Source organism: Hemibagrus wyckioides, linkage group LG04, assembly GCF_019097595.1.
Source record: "Hemibagrus wyckioides isolate EC202008001 linkage group LG04, SWU_Hwy_1.0, whole genome shotgun sequence".
NCBI classification, from domain to species: domain Eukaryota; kingdom Metazoa; phylum Chordata; class Actinopteri; order Siluriformes; family Bagridae; genus Hemibagrus; species Hemibagrus wyckioides.
The window spans coordinates 16,902,396-16,920,366 of NC_080713.1; the positions used below are offsets into that span (position 1 = coordinate 16,902,396).

A 17,971-nucleotide genomic window follows, 5' to 3' on the forward strand; every position below is an offset into this window, starting at 1 on the left:
TATCCCACCCACTAACAGGTGCCATGATGAGAAGATAATCAGTATTATTCACTTCACCTGTCAGGGGTCATAATGTTATGCCTGATCGGTGTATGTGTAATTCTATAATAACGTGCATTATCATGATGATAGTTGCAATAATTCAACACAACAATGTGTCATTTATTTTTGTTTTGATTAAACCACTTGATGCAAAAAAAAATCAGAAAATTTTTTTATAGTAATTTTTTTTTAAATAACCTGTTTATTTTTAGTAAAATGTTTTATCAATATCGCATTCATTTTATTTTGATATAATATATGTTCTATGTCTATTTTATAATTAAAAGATCATTGTCAGATTGGTTTTTTTTTTTGTTTTTGTTTTTTTTTTTACAAATTAAACATAAGCATTTGAAATAATAATTTATCAGTCAGTCTGTATATATGAATTATTTGAAGCTGGTCAAAAACGAGTCTTCTTTGTTGCCCAATGTCTCCCTCTACTGGAAACATACTGCAATTAAGTTATTTTGTGCATCAGATGGAACACATACTATTTATTAAGAAATATAAATTAAGTACTAAATATGCTGAACTGTGTTTCTAATGAGCATGCTTGATTGACATCTGTCTCACCAAGATTTGTTAAGCCAGTAAAAATGCCACTGGTGGACACCAGAGAAGTTTACATCTGAACATTAATATTTTAATATTTTGCACGTTAACCTTTTCCCCTAGAATACAAAGTGTGCTTTATATAGGATTCATGTGCATGAAAATTATAAGACATTTATTTTAAAGAAGCATGGTTTACCATGTGTCAAGACTGACTGAAACATTCTTTAATTTATTTCTTACACTAGTAATAACTATAATAAGGTAACTAAGTAATAATCATAGCAATCCACTATTAAACCATGAAAGTAACCTTTTTATAACTTATTTGATGCTCTAAAATTATTTCAACACATTACACTAAGTACAGATCTCTGCACACTGAGTCTAAGTAATATTCCCTGTCCTACCGTATTCCCTGTATTCTAAAAATACTTCATGAACACAAAATATTAAAGCACGTAAGACCCATCAAGACATCCTCTAACAGTTATATCCCTGTGGGTGTTATATCCCTTGCATCTCCTTTTATGACTGTCCCAATTGTCCCCTCTGTCCTTGAAAAAAATTAAATTATAAATATCTGTGCATGATAAACTTTGTTTATTTAGTGACAGTAGTACATTATATATATGCTGACACATGCTTTAACTCATATTAGTTCCATTAAGCAGTTCTGTGGCAAAGTTTTATTTAACATAATGAATGCTTGTAGCATATGTTTTCACCATAAGGTCATTAAATTAAATTATATATATATATATGCATTTATCACTCAAACAAAAGTTTGAGTCATATGCATAGCTTAAAATAAATGGCTAGACAACTGGGTCAGAGGATGCACTGGTAGTACCTCTTAAAGAGGTGCAGGGTCATGGGCACCCAAGGCTAAGTGATGTATGTTGGAATCGAAGGCTTTGATAGAAAGGTGTCAGAACTCACAGTGCAGGGCAGTTCTGCTGAAAAACCTTGGATCCTGGCATTCATGTGGGTGTTACTTTGCCACATGCCACCTACATAAAAATTACTTCCAAGTACACCCCTTCATGATAACATGGTCTCTTTTAGCAGGATAATGCACCCTGCCACATTACAAAAATTCTTTAAGGAAAGTTTATGGAACATGACTATATTTGCTGATTTGGCCTCCAAATTCCCCAGATCTCAATCCAATTAAGCATTGATCATTCAACAGGTCATAGCTGTTTTTGTGGCACAAGGAAGACCTACACAATGTTATGGCTGATTGGTGTATATACATTTCTGATGCTCATACACAGATGTAATGCACTGTGTTCTGACACTTTTATATCATGGCCTGCATTAACTGTTTAAGCAATTTTGGACCAATTGGGATTGGACCAGACAGGTTAACCTTTGCTGTCTGTGTGCATCAGTCAGTCTTGGGTGGCCATGCCCCTGTTTCTATTATTCCTCAGGGCACTTTGGCTAGGTATTATAAGCACTGCATTGTGGAAACACCCCACAAAACCTGATGGTCTGACCCAGTTGTCTAGCCATCACAATAGCCATCTTTGTCAAAATTTGCTCATAATGTTTGCTGCTTCCATTGCAACAACATGTTAGCAGCAGATCCTGCAAGGTGTGAGGTAGAGCCTCCATGGATCAAACACATTTTTCCAGATTATCCCACAGATGATTGATTGTATTGAGATCTGGTGTATTTGGAAGCCAAGTCAACACCGTGAACCCTTTTCATGTTCCTTAAACCTTTCCTGAATAATTTTTACAGTACAGCAGTATATATCGTACCCTGAAAGAGGCCACTGCCATATACAAATATAAAATCTATTATACTATGTATTTATCATATTATTCAATTCAATTCAATTTTATTTGTATAACGCTTTTAACAATGGACATTGACTCAAAGCAGCTTTACAGGACATAAGAAACAAAAAACATAATGCAAAAAGTCCTAGATGTTAGACAAGTGAACAGGCCTGAGTTGACTGTGGCAAGGAAAACTCCCTTAGATGGTATGAGGAAGAAGCCTTGAGAGGAACCAGACCAGAAAAAGTGAACCCATCCTCATTTGGGTGACACTGGAGAATGTGATTATAAATTATTCTAAACGCAGAAGAGTGTGATATGAACAATGTCCTTTCTGCAGTTATGTTCAGTCAGTTGTGTGATGCAGATACAGCATATGTAGAATGTTAGTGTGTGTATTAATTAAGAGGTTGTTGTCGTCCTCAAAGTCTACATATATCATAGACTACATTAACTGTGTTGTATAGAAACAAAGTTCTGCTTAATACAAGAGGATATACAAATAAAATGTAATTAAATTGAATTCATATTGATTGAGATGTATATAATTGACTAAAAGTAATAATTCTGAAGTGATAGAAATGTAATCAATAAAATAAGAGCATTTGTAGTTTTTCTTCCCTCCCACTAGATGGCAGCTATACTGAGTCAATTCCGAAGAGATTATTCTGTGAATTTGCATAATTTACAGAAAACATGTTGTGGGTTTGGGGATGTAATCTAGATCACATTACTTTGTTGTTTGTTTTTGGCTATTGTGCTGGTGTTTCAATTCCAAACCCTTGGTTCTAGAGTACTCCTTGTCCTGCACATGTTTGTGTTTTCTCTGCTCTACAACACTTGATGCAACAAAGCAGTTAATGATCAGACCTTCCACGGTTGAAATGTGTGTTAGAGCAGTGAAAACACTATAATGTGCAGGAGAAGGGGTACTCTAGGAATCAGGTTTGGAAATTAGTGTGCAATGCTATAGAACCTGATCAAGTTTACATTTGTTTTTGTTTTTTCTCTCACTTTTCCTTATTGTGCCATCAAAAGAAAAAGACACTGAATATGACTGAACACTGTACAATGACATATATTGTATTCCTGCTATAGTTTCTTTGTTGCTGTGGTTAATAGCCTCTGGTATCTTGCAGTAAAAATGGATACACACTCTGAAATGCTTTTCTCTCAATTTCTTTGGTTTTGGTTCCTTTCGTCCCATTACACATAAACCACCAACTTCCCACTGAGGAATTGTCAACATTTCTGGAATTCTTTTCACAGGGAAAGGCAAGCTTGGCTTGTTGAATTTGTTTTTGTTGAGCTGTGGTTTTATGATGTTAAAGGATCAACTGTCACCCATCTGTTTAGTAACTGAAGCTATTTGCCATTGTTGCCATCAGAGCTATTGCTGTGGGAGGAAAGGTTGGCCTGTGTGTCTACTGTTACAAAACACCTGCAGCAATGTTAATTGAAAGGTACTCTTGCCATGTTGTTCCTAGAAATGTGTTTCACCTGAAATCTGTATATATTCTTTTGTCTTGCTACTCCATCTGTATAATGTGAATGTCTTCAATTCTCTCACATTACAGGACTATAACCAAGGACTAGGTCACTCTGAACTCTCTGAACCTTTAAAGACAATTCTGTAGATGTGACATGCATACAGATTGTTTACAATGCTACTATAGCTGTAGCATTGCACAAGGTTATTGTGGGTAATCTTAAGGGAAATCAAATTACACTAAAAGTAATAATATAAAAGCAATAATATTATCCTCCATACCTAATTACATACATATCTACTTATAGGTACAGTATATGAACATGTAGAAGAAGCAGATATATTTTGTCTTATGGATGCCCAGTTATAAACATTTCATTTAGTTGGCAAAGGTTGAGACCTGGGGAACACTCATTGTTTATTATAGAATAATAGACATGATATGACATGATAGTAGTGTACATGTTATGTTAGAATTGGTGTTGGTCCTCATATTTGAATGACACAAATGGAGCAGAACAAAAAAGAGAATAATTACGGTGCCACATACCGAAACATCATACCACTCCCAGCTTGAATATGTCAGTTCTAATCATGTCCTCTTGCTTTAAAGTTGCCTCTATTTTCAGCCTTATGATTTTCAGGAATCTGTTTTTGGCATATGAGCTATTCACAAATGCAAGTGGACAGGGCCACCTGGGGAGTGTGTTTTTGTGGAAACTTAACTTGTTTTTTTCCATAACTTGGATAATGAGGGCCCGTCTCTAATCCTTTATATTTGTTTAGGAGCTAAAATGTTGTTGAATGTAATGAAAGAGGAAGAAATAAAATCCATAAAGTCTGTGAAACATAAGACATTTCATTATCAATTTCATTATCAATTCATCAACATTCTTTAATATAACAACATGCAGTTTTTGCCAAATTCTGAGAATTTTAGCTAACTACATTTCATATGACATTATATTTAACATTATGTATGTATTAGATATTTATTAAACATACAAACATGTATATAACATATCAGAAATAGAACGGTCAGGATTGTTCAGGAGACCTTACCAGACTTGTAAACAATCACATGGAAACATTTTCCTGTTTAGTCTAAAGAGGGCGCCAAAAACAAAGAAAAAACAACAATTTGGTGACGCCAGCTCATAAACAGAGTGGCAAGATTTTCGTATTTAGTGATAATTGAAATAATAATAACCAATACCGACCATATACTCTTGTGAGGTCCTTGTGGTCTTGTGTTTTAGTCATGAACACAACTAGATCAGATTTGTGCCACGAATATAATGGTCCATATTCTTTTAGACTTGGTCCAAACGGTATCAAGAAGGAGCTAGGCCACCTTTTATCTCTCACAAGTCAAATCCTATGGATTACATTAAAACTGTTCAATTTAGGGTGTGGACTTTATTTGTATGAAATTCTACCAGAAATCTTAACTGCCTCTTTTACATCATTGTGATGAGAGAAACTGTGGTGTACACAAGGTGTGAAGATATTGCGACAACAAATACAACTTGCTACAAATGCAATTAATGTCTGTGACTCTATCCGTATCATTTACAGGATCTGGTGATCAATTCCAATTACCCAGGGTCTTAGATCTGAGCCTTTATATTACTCAATGACTTTACCTGTATCATATCAATCATCAGATTAAATTACATTTTTAACAATGACAAAAAAAAACTTAATTTGGATATTTAAATGCGAATATTTATATCTGTCTAAAATTATTTCTTTTTTTTGTTACAAAACAATTCCTCTGTAATACCACGACTGTCCACTGTGGGGCGCGGACCACAGGTAGACAAGCACAGGCTTAGCTTGCGAAAACAGATTTACAGAAACATCTGTATCGCACAATAAGTGTCTGGATCGCTGACATCAGGAACCCGTGTAATGAATGGATCCGTATTTCTGAGCCCTGTCTGTTTTAAGTTTCTACATCTACGCCGTATTCTAGCTTACAGCAGTGTGTTGGTCAGCAGTGTGCTGGTCAAGGCGCTTCTATATCATATGGCATGAAAGCGCCTACAGCCAGACATAGGGATACTACTATATAATTTAACATAAAGTACATATAATTGTAATAATATTATCACAAATGTTCTCGACATTCCACCAGCCCGTGTTTATAGTGAACAAATCCTTATGTATTCATTTCTATTTACTTGTTATATTGGCATTTAGGTTTTCTCATCGAAACAAGCTGTTTTAATGAATTCTGCATTCATTTTCATTCAAGCTTTTATTTTAAAGTTTTTTTTAATGAGCCTTGAAAGAATAACACATAGCATGTTTGAAATGAAATGAGTGATCTCTGACAGGTTTGTTTCAGGTTTACACAAAAACTATAGCTCCAGTGCTCTGTGATGGAGAAAGGTTTATTAGAAATCGAGCTCCACTTTTCAGCCTCGTGCTCCTCCATGCCACAGGAGGTCTGTTTACCCTGAAACCATCATGGACTTAAATGTGCATTTGAATGCGAGGTACACAGTGTAGACCCAAAACACTTTATTTTTCCGAAACCAGAGATGGTGTGTTTATCATCATCGTGACTCCATAAATGTGCTGATGGAGGATTCCCACGCTGGCCATGTCTACTCCACTCCGTTTTTTCCTGCTCGCTTACGTGTGTGTGAGTGTGTGTGTGTGTGTGTGTGTGTAGCCCGAGTGTTGTTTACAGCGGTGATCCTCGGAGCAGCAGAGAGAGAGATCACAGGAGTCTGGGCCGCTGCAGTGCAGCTCGGTACCGCCGCAGAGACCTTCAACTGTTTAACAGAAAAAACAACACACAAAACAGGCTATTATTTTAGTCGACGTGGAAAACCATCCGCAAAAAAAAAAACCGAGAGCACCGTGTTAATAGGGATTATTTCTACTGCAGAGAAAAAAACAGGTCGTGAGAGCGAGCGCAGACGGAGGGAGGGAGAAGGCGAGGAGTTGCAGTTGGTCGAAACCATTTTTGTCCTGGCGGATATTTTGGATGTGGCCCTATTGGGAAGCTCATTGAACGGAGGGCTACGTTTTTCATTCATAGCCTATCCAAGTCATCCTCGGCTGAACCCTGAGCTCGTTGTTTCCTCACACGTCCCAGGGATTCACTGCAATCAGGCCGAGGGTGAATTAAAAAAAAAAAACCTTCCCTTCCCAAAAAGGCATTTTAGTTTGGGATGAGAGAGATTTTCGTTTTCTGACTGTGAAGTTAGCTTGCGCTGCTTTCTGTTTGTTTGTTTTTCTGTCTCTCTCTCGCGCGCGCGCGCTCTCTCTCTCTCTCGCGCGCGCTCTTCGAGAAATGGAGGCTGAAGATGCGGATTGTCGTTCTTGTAAAACGCATGGCTCGAGACGCTTCAGATGTCCCAGTCGTTGGCAGGAATAATACGTCTTTTCATTGATCTGAATGTTTTCTCAAGAGGAAGAATTTATTTCCAAGTCTTGTCCATCTTGTTTCAGCGCAACGGAAAACGCGGATTAGTTTTTTTCCCCCATCAGTGAATATAAGAGACGATTCGGGGCTGCTTTCGTTTTTAATATTGGTGTACTGTTTTTTTTTATATATCTGTGGAACAAGGCCTTTCTGTTGGTCAGAAACCCGTTGAATGCGACAGGAATGAGATCAGGAGGAACGAGGAGTATTTCGACCTTCTTCTGGGGTCTGGTGCTGTGTGTGTGCACGATGCGCCAGTCCGCCAGCGGACAGATTGGAGAGAGTAAGTGTGCTTCATACCATTTCTAAGGGTTATTTATTATTATTCTGTTTATAAACACACATTTTCATAAGGCCAATCGTGATCCTTAAAATGTGCATCCAGTGCACGTGGAGCGTGGATATTTGTTTGGCTAGGCCTGGTTGTGGGATGCAGGTATTCCTCGCTAGCTGTGGGGAGACTGTGCTGATGGTGCATCCAGTTTTAGCCGCTTCAGTTCCTCTGTACTACACTGAGTGTTGTTTTTCAGTGCCTCGTACGCTTCAAACGTCACTGCGTAAAAACATGGACTAGGATTAAATCTCCACAGTTGCACTGGAACAGTACTCAGACTACCACAAATTGCTTGTGGCATGCTTTCCTGACGGTTCATGTTTTCGTTGTCAACACACCTGTACCAGGTATGCATCGCCATCGCGAGTGTAGAATAGACCTGGGCTTTTCATCACCAGTCCTGGACACATCACTGTCCTGCAGAGCTTCACAGCTTCTGTACTGCCAACACACTTGTTCCGGGTCAGGAGCAAATGATCAACTTAGAGCAGGTGTATCAGGGGCAGGTAAAACGCAGGTCTGTCTTTGAACTGAAGCTGAGTATCACTCAACCACACACAAGTGAAGGCGAACTACAAAAAGACCATGGAGCCATTTCCCAGTCTGCTGCACGCACATAGGAGGCTGCTGGCCACACCACTGTTTTAGTGTGTGATAGTCTTCACCTTATACAAGCACAATTTCGTTTTTTTTCTGAAAGGTGTGGTCTATAAAAATCTTCTAAACATATTACATTCCGCTTTTGTGTTTGGTGATAGTAAAGAGTTTATTGGAGAAACTAAGCATCCTGTTGTGAGTTTTTGTTGAACAGGAGTTTTGCATTGCAAAGGCAGTTTTAAGTGGGTTATGCTTCACTTGTTCAGGATAAGTAGGCTGGATTGCTCTGTCACAAAAAGAATTTTGTTGTTGTTCTCTGATTCATATTATGTTATTTCCACACATACTTAGAATGTTTAAATACTTTCGGGAATAAGAACTGTAGTTGTTTTTGGGTTTATATCAACTCACTTCACACTGTCTTCACTGGGAGAATGTCAGAAGGACAAAGGCATAAAGCAGGCTAAACAAACTGGCTCTTGTAAACTACAGCTGGTATAAAGTCTCCCCTGATATCCACATATTTTCACGTAATTTCATGTCATAATTTCTAATTTGTGTAGTTTGGCCTGGTATTGCTTGAATCCTGAGCTTTGCTTACTGTCTATGTGGAGTTTCTGTGTCATCTAGTCAGAATGGCTACCTGACATTGCCTCTAGGTGTGAAAGAGTGAGAATGTGCATGTATGGCATCTTGAGATGAACTATTGTTTCATTCAGGGTGTATTCCCGCCTCGCACCGATAGGCTCCAGATTCACTGTGACCTTAACCTGGATGAAGCAGTTACTGAATATGAATGAATGATAATGGGATAATCAAGGTTTCTGGGGGGGAAAAATTTGCTAGGTCACTTGTCCCATGCTAATCCAGTTACTTTTAATGAATACTTTTTATGACAGACTCATAAAAATACTTTTTATGACAGACTCTTCGAAGAAACATACTTTCTGTGTCTTAAACCAGTAGAAACAATTTTACATTCAAAGAACCAGCATGATTGTGCTTTGATGCTGAAAAGGGAAAAAAAAACTGGAACTAAGAGCATTCTTGTTAATGAATCAGCTGTAAATTATTCAACAAAAATAGACCAGAAATGTACCAGTGTTGGATTACTTTGTAGTTTTACAGTTTCTTTTTTTTGGGTCTGTGAGATTAAGGATGTTTTTTTTTGGGGGGGGGGGGGGGGATTGGAGAAAGGTGTGTGTTTTTGGGAACTTGTTTTCATTCCAGACCATCAACCCAGATATGTTCGTTGTTTATGCCAGAAACTCAGGTGCGCTGTATTTTTATGTTGTTTTAATTTTTTTTTTTAAATAAAAGAGCATGTTATTTACAAAATGGATTAAAGTATTACTAATCAGGAGAACATGTTGAATTATTTCCATTTTTGTTAGAATTGATGTTTCATATTCAAAATGCATTTTTTTACTCAACAAATCATATCACAACCACATTTCAGTCATTATGAATGAACATGTAATCGTTTTTGAAGAGCCTGGCTTTAATCAGTACATGTGTTTGGGTTGATATAATAGACTACAGGCAGCAGAACAAGCCTGACAGGAGGTTGTATATATATATATATATATATATATATATATATATATATATATATATATATATATATATATATATATATATATGTATGTATATTAATTACTACTTTCCCAAACGTAAAACGTGGATAAGATTGCAGTCTGTTAGGATATTATGCCTGCATCCAGGTTTTTTAAAAATTATTTTAAGAAAGTTCTAACACTTAAAACTTAAAATAAATTCCAAAATAATTTGCTATATTGTGTATTGGCTATTCAGGAATTAGTTCAGTATTTCACATCTGCATTTACGTGATGCTGTTATCCAAAGTGAAGTGCAACTGGGATAAGATCTGATGGTTAAAAGTCTTGATGAAGACCTTAACAGAGGAAGCATGGTAAGAATGAAAGTTCTTTAAGGTACCAATCACATGATGGCAGTGATAGCTGAGCAGTTAGATTTCACTTCTAGTGATAGGAAGGTGGTGGATCTGGAACCTATCCTGGGAGCACTGCCCGTGAAGAAAGAATACAGGGTGGATGGGATGCCAGTTTTGTGCAAGGTGCCATACATGCACATTCACACACTTGTTTACACCTACAGACAATTTATAATAGTAAATCCACCTGACCAGAAGAACACAGTTACTGAAAAGTGAGAGAGAGGGACTGATAGGTAGGTTGTGATTTCAAATCCCATGAACGCCAAAGAACTAATTTTGGCCAAGGGTCTTCAGTAAGGGTCCTACTATATACTTGGACTGTTACAAATTTATAGCATATATATAAATGCTTAACTCAGACAAGCAACTTTATTAGTGTTTTTTTATTTCAGAGATGCCAGGGTTAATCACTTAGTCTTTCACTGTGCAAATATAGTCTTCCTCCAAATATTCACACCCATGTCAAGTAAATTCGGCCTTGAAATATTCAAGGCTAAATTAATGGCCATGCTCCATTAGAAAGTCCTCATCGGTCTCATAAACGTTTTCATACTGTTCATTTTAATAATCTGGTCAGACTAATAAAATGTAATTTAGCCCCTTTTCAAGTTTAACCGCAGCAAACTTTCCATGCCTTTTTTCCCCAACTCTATGGCAAACAAGACTCCACGGTTCATCAACTGAGAGGGAGAGGAGAAACTCAGGGATTTGAAAATAGAACATGTAAAAATACATGGCCAGGGGAAACAGACGGGGTTTTGTTGATCCGAAGAGTGGGGAGTTTGTGGACTGTTTTGCCGGGCTTTGCCGTTCACGCAGGCGGTCTCTGGCCTGCTGGGCTGCTTGACTTGTGAGTCGGCACCCAGGCCGCCGTCAGACTCTGACACACACGCAGTATTTAAAGAAAAAATCTCTCTGCTGTGCTTCAGGATTAGTCATTAGTTTGCCACTTTGACTCCTTAACAGGAATTTTGAGCTCGCTGTGGATGAGAGGCGAGATTGCAAGCTTGTGTTCTCTTTTACTGGACATTTATTTCAGATGGTCTAATCATTGGGTTCTGAAATGCCATACAGGCAGTCACTGTGCTACGCTTTCATCTGTAGCCAGTGCCACTGAAAAAATGGGTAGAAATGGCTGTCACCAAAGTGACACATTCTGAAGGCAGAGTGTTTTTCTTCTTTCTCTCCAGACCTTTTGTCTACCTTGAGCGCTGCAGTTCTGGGCTCTCGTTCTGTTTTTGCTGCTCGTGACTGAGACATTGTGGGCCTCTGCTCTTATGACTCACACACTCTGCATTGGCCAGACTGTCAGACACACTCTTTCTCTCTCTCTCCTCTTCATTCTGCCTCTGCTGGGGGGTAGCAGTGAGGGTGGGACATGGGGGAGCATTTGTACTTGCTCTGCATGCACACCAGAGCAGCGGGTGAGTCACCGAATCTGTGTCACTGTGCTAGATTGTGCCTTCAAAGCGGTTGCAGCGGGCAGAGCGTCTCCGCTGAGCAGCCAGATGAGCTTTACAGCTCTTAATTTAAACAGGGACATCATATTATCTACTTGTGAGTAATCTAGGAGCCACGCTTAAACCATCGAATAGAAGGAGAGTGAATTAGACTAATGGGCCAAAATGAACCACTCCTCACGTGTTTCATTGTTTTCTGTAGCGCTGCATAGCTGACTGTGAGGACAGGCTTCATTTTTACATGCTGACTCACTGTTGTGTTTGCTGGTAGAGTACTGCTGACTAAAGAAGCGGTGAACAGTTATTATATATCATACTTAAGCCATGGAAAATGATCATAGATTCATCTTGGTATTTTGCAGTAATATTAGTGGTTTGTATTTTCATAATATTTACACAGTTAAAGGAAAATTGACTTTCAATGTTTATGGTTCCATTCTACGTCTAGTTTTTGATATGTATCCGTTTTTTAGGGGGCACAGTGCTTTGGTGGTTAACATGTTTGCCTCCCACCTCTAGGGCTGAGGGTTTGATTCCCATCTCTGCCATGTTTGTGTGAAGTTTACATGTTCTCTCTGTGTCTTGAGGGTTCCTCCCCTCTGGTTTCCTCACTCACTTCATAGACATGCATTGTAGGCTGACTAACATCTTGTCTGGTGTGTGTGTGTGAGATTGTGCCCTCTGATAGATTGGCATCCTGTCCAGGTTGTACCCTGCCTTGTGCCCCGAGTCTCCTAGGCTCCAGGTTCTCCGAAATTCAGTGGGATAAGCAGCGTAAAGAATAGATGTATCAGATTTAAAGAAGGAAGTATGCATCCTTTGAATGTGAAGTGATCTTGAATATAACTAAGTAATGATTTCAAACAGAAACATATCACTCACTCTTGTTCTGTGGTTGAATCTCAAGTGGAATTCTATTAGGCACTAAGTAGGAATCAATTTAACTGCTTTTAAAAGTATTCCTGTATGAAGACGGCACTTTTGTGTATTATTTCAACAACGTATAAACATAACTGCTAGTTCTTAACGTTAGCTTGCTAGTGGGGATTCATGTAAAGAGAATGAGCGCATATGCATGCCTGACTATTGTAGATATGTTACATCCTTGCTAATGATTTATAGACTGCCTAATAATCACCCTATCATAGTCATTGTCTCCTTTATTTATTGCATCAGTTACATTTTCTGAGTTAACTAGCTGGAAATGCTAGTTAAGCAGTTAAGATTCTTATGTCAGACGAACAAAGTTTGAGGGTTTTTTTTAGCTCGGAGGCAGGTGGACTTGTTGGGTTCTTAGGTTTGAGCCTGTTGTTTTAAATGAATGGGAGACAAATAAATGTAATTTGCTTTGCCTGTGAAAAACCTTTCATTTAAAAAGTGCTTATACAAGTTAATGACGTGCATGTTTGTGATGTGTATATGCACATACTGAAAAAAAAACACAAGGGTGTTAGAAAGGTGTTGTGCCAGTACAAGCCTCCAGAACAACTTCTTTGTGTCTTGGCACTGATTCAGTAAGTCTCTGGAAGTGTACATTGTTTTCATACTCATCAACCCATTGACTGAGCCCTGGTGCTGCGAGGATGGTGGACAGTATCATCCTGGAAGAGAGCAGTCCTATCAGGATCGAAATGATTCATCACTCAGAATAACTTTTTATTGATTTGCAGTGACCCTTCTTCCTCTAAGGGGACAAGTGAACCCAAACCGTGTCAGCAAAATACACAGTGTAACGGAGACACCAGGTTTTTCCTTTAATTTGTCACCCACCTGTATTTTTGGCGACTGCAGTATTGTTATGGACATTTTTCAACATATGGCGTTCAGGAAATTATATTTACTCTTTTGAACTGTTTGTAATAGGTTTATACAGTAACTGTTTTGCTCAAACTCAATGCAAGAACTAATCCAAGAAGTGATGAGACTGTAGGGGGTCATAAATGTGGTGCCTGATGGGGCTTTCAGTTAAAGTGCTGCTCAATAATGAAATCCATAGATAAATATCTACAAGCTTTTTGTTGAAAATATAATATATATAATATATATAATATTATGATCATATCAGAAACACTAACTATATTGACAATTTAACATTGGCATATTAAAATTGTTTACCCCATTCTGGGTATGGTTTTGTCCTGGGTTTTGGGCTCAGTTTCATGTGAAAGCTATAATCAATCAATCAATCAATCAATCAATCAATCAATCAATCAATCAGTAAGTCAGTCAGTTAGTCTGTCAATCAATCAAGTAATCAATCAATTAATAAGTGCATTGACCTACTATTAATTAGTAATACATGTAGATTTTGTTTGATGTGTTAAAGCTACTCTTCAAGAGTCATCTTTATTTCTATTTTTATTGTCTTATTGTTTTATTGAGACAGTGGTGTTGCATGCAGATACACACAGCAACACTTCTGCACAGACTGACTTTAATCAGTATACAATACATAAATACATAGTTTGTCATTTCAGTTTATAGATTTCACACCAGAAGAACAACTGAAAGCCACCCTCCATGCAGAGTTAGGATTTCTGGTTCAAAAGAAAAACATGTGAAAACAGGTTTAAAGGAAACTGTTAACTGTATAAATTACATTTTTAGCCGATATTTTAGCGGATGTCCATTTGTCTAGTGAGTTTGATTTTAACATTTGTTTATTTTGTATTTTAATCTTCATTTGAAAAATCATTGGCCTGAAAAGAATGACATCAACAAAATGATATTAAACAATAGGATATTAAATTTGAAAAGGAAGACTGGAATAAGACACATTGACGTTTTTTTCATTTTCTGTGTGCCAGAGAAAATCCAGATAAGTGTACAAGCAATTTATATGCATGTTAATACTGTTTAAAGTGATAGCTTATTGACAAATTCTCAAATACATTTTTTGAGCATTTGTGCATTTATCTTAACGAGTCAGTTCACATTCCATATGATAAAGTGTTACGTGTTCTCGGCAGCCATATTTCCCCAGTGAGTGTAGAGCGTAAGGCTTGAGCGATGTCTTGTCTCTCCTCTAGTGGCGGGGTTAATGCAGACCGAGCAGTGGTTAGTGACGGGATGGAACGGGTGTTCTTTGTAGCCGGACACTGACACATGAGCTCATGCTTTTGATGTGAGGGCCACTGAAGGGAAGTGTAGCACAAGACCAGTGGTCAGATGACTTCCAGCATGTGGGGGGATTAAGCACAGTTGAGGTGGCAGGTGCAAGCTCTTTTGGGTGGAAGCCAGAGCCTTGCTTTCGTGCCTCTCCACGTGAGAGTGGTGTTTGCTCAATCCCATCATCCCTTGGGAGCAGTCTAGTGCAAAACATTTGCTTTAATTGGATCAAATGGATGATAAACGCTGCTGTTTTTATTATTCAACTAGAAATGTGCAGGTTCAAATAACTGCCTAGAGACGGCCACAAATACCACACTCACAAATACTGATTCTGTATTACCTAAAAACATTACAGCTCTCTTAAAGATAATAGACAGAAGGAGGCTGGAAAAGGGAGTTATTCTCTCTTCTGAGAAAGGTTACTTGATCTGAGATACTGAGATGTTAATCTTTTCAATAAGTCCACAATTAAGAATTTTACAGCTTACAATTACAATGATTAACTCTTAATTAATAATACAGCTTTATTAGTGCACCTATATTTAATTAGTAAAGATTTATTTCTGAAATTTTCTGAAAATGTCAAGTCAGGATATTGTAATATCTTAAAACCATTTTTTTCTGGGCTTCATCGGTTCGGATGAGTGGTTTAACATCCCTAAGGCCACTTTCACACATGTTAGACTGTTTGCCAAGTTGGCGTCAGAGTGAATTTATAATTTTGGTTTATTTGCTGTTTGGGTTGGTTTGGTGTCAGACTGCACACACAATTAAATGAAGAAAAAAACCCATTGGCTAAGGGGTACGTAAGTCTAAAAACATGCTCATAAAACTCATTTATTCAGTGGTCGAAAAAAAAGATCAACAAACCTTGGCCAGATATGAGAAGAAATCCTTCAAAATCACTCGAGCACCTACAGCAATAAATAAACAATATAACCATAATTATTTAAATAACTCCTTTACGACATTTTGTGTATCCCGTCCAGCTTTTATCAGCTTTTTCCCCTTTTTTGTTGGTTTAAATATCGAGAACACTTCCTTTGGGATTTTAGAAGTCTAAGTAGCTTGTATCTGTAATCAACTGCAGCCCAGAACCCAAAAAGCACAGCATGTTGTGTTCACTTCCTGCACTTGGGTCAATTGAGATTCAAATCTCTTTCTTACTGCAATCAAACCATGCTAGAGTTCACTTGTAACTAGACAGAGACCACCTCAGATGGTGGTGTGCACCCGAGAGTCACTTACTACTAAACAAACAATGTGATGAAAAACCTTATTATATTTGCGTTGGCGTGAAACAGCAAGATGTGTCGAAAGTGTGCATTTCCGCTAACATTCCTCCTGAGCACCCGAGAAGTACTTGTGAACCATTTCATAAAAGCCATGTTTGCTCAGGTGCACTACGGCCTGACGACACATAGGAGACCCTGGTAGCCCCCCGCCCGCTTCAGAGATTCCTGTGGAAGGCCAGGGTCAGGTTATCAAACGCAAACAGTGGATGCTGGATTCCCGATATGTCTGTTTGCTCAGCGGTGTGAATAGCATGCTGAGAGGAAGAGACACCCGGGTTTCTGTTTGCTCTTTCCTAGCTCTGTGGATGCTAGACGCCTGATCTAATGGACGGTGCTATTCGAATCTATGATTAGATTCCCCGCTGCCTCGTGGTGCTAATGAGTGCAAGTGAAAGAGTGTGAGAGGGTGTGGACTTATCTTAGCATGCACAATCTGTGTCTTATCACATGTATCGCTGAATACACAAAAAAATAGATTTTTTTATTGATTTCCCTTCTTTGACCTTATCACTGCTTTCATTCATTTCAAATTCAGGAAATCCTTAGTTTATGTGTGATTTTGCTAAAAATAGGTGATGTGGACAAAACCTTATCACAATATGGATATGTCTTGAAATTATATATTTTCTGTAAAATTTTCAAGTACATTCTCTGTACCAAATAACTGCATGCGCTCATGACTGCTTTTTCATCATACTGAGAACTAAACATCAGGTAGAGGCACTTTTTTCTCCTTACATTTGGAAGTAATAATGAACAGAATTGAAATAAATGAAAATGTTTATTAATTATAATGCAAATGTAATGTGAAAGTAGACATTAAAACACTTTATTCAATGTCAGGTTCCAGGTATCAGGAAAGTATCTCCCTTTTTAAGTCCAAAGTTTGATCTTAGTGATGTGATTATATATGATATAGGAAAATATCTGTCAATACACACTTTTCTATCCTCCTATGATTTGTATCTCCAAACCTCACATCTCTCATTTAGTGTAAATAATGCTATAAATTTACATGATTTATTTTATAGCAGATTATTGTTTTAGTATTGTTCATTTAAATTATTAGAACAGTGAAATAATTTACAGTAAAATCCCCACAACACAAAAAACACAACAAGTAATATCTAATTCATGTAGAAGTGAGAATGGTAAAGTTTTTGTCGACGGATAAAAATGTGAATTGTTTTTGTGCCTTTACTAGACAACATAAACCCTCTTTAATTTATTTGCTAACACTTTGAGTTAATTCATCTTGTAGTGTTAGTTCATCTATGCTAGAGATGCTTGAATCAGTGAGAGCTAGTTGTGGCTCAGTGCTTGAGGTTTTGATCTGCAGATCAGAAGGTTAGTATAAACCCCAGCGCGTCACACTTGGGTCCTTAAGCAAGACCCTTAAACTTCATCTACTTTGTTGCATGCTGATTTTATTGTGCATTGATTTATTTTGAATCGGTAACACACATGCCAGGAAATTACGATAAATGTTATAGTAAATGTTTTACATTATTTCTAGGTTTCAAAGTGAATGTCGTTACTTCAGCACTCTAGTTAGTCTGTGTAGCTGAAGAGAATATAGCGCCAGCAAAGCTAGCTGTAAGACGTCGGCTCATGTTGCACAGCACAGAGCGGTCAACTATATAAAGTATGTTTGCTGCACACAGACACAAACAGAAACTCAAGCAGGTTCTTTACATCTAACGAAACCTCTAATATCCACACAGTTTTATGTTTTATGGGAAAAAAAGTTGTGCAACTAAACCATACCTGCCATCATCATCTGTTCTTGTCTGTTCTCATTGTCACTGATGTGATGTTTGTTCAAGATCTGTCCATCTTCAGAGAGCACAGCTAAGAGACCCTTTGCAGATGGC

General features: G+C 37.8%; 1 protein-coding gene across 1 annotated transcript in view; it reads left to right on the forward strand.

The window, feature by feature from the left end:
* The first annotated feature begins 6,569 nt into the window (after positions 1 to 6,569).
* The window catches only part of igf1ra (insulin-like growth factor 1a receptor), a 92,757-nt gene continuing 81,355 nt past the window's right edge, over positions 6,570 to 17,971 (forward strand). The window contains exon 1 of the mRNA XM_058387171.1: positions 6,570 to 7,605. Within this exon, the coding sequence (XP_058243154.1) occupies positions 7,506 to 7,605 (100 nt within the window). The 5' untranslated portion in view covers positions 6,570 to 7,505. The remainder of the gene's footprint in view (positions 7,606 to 17,971) is intronic.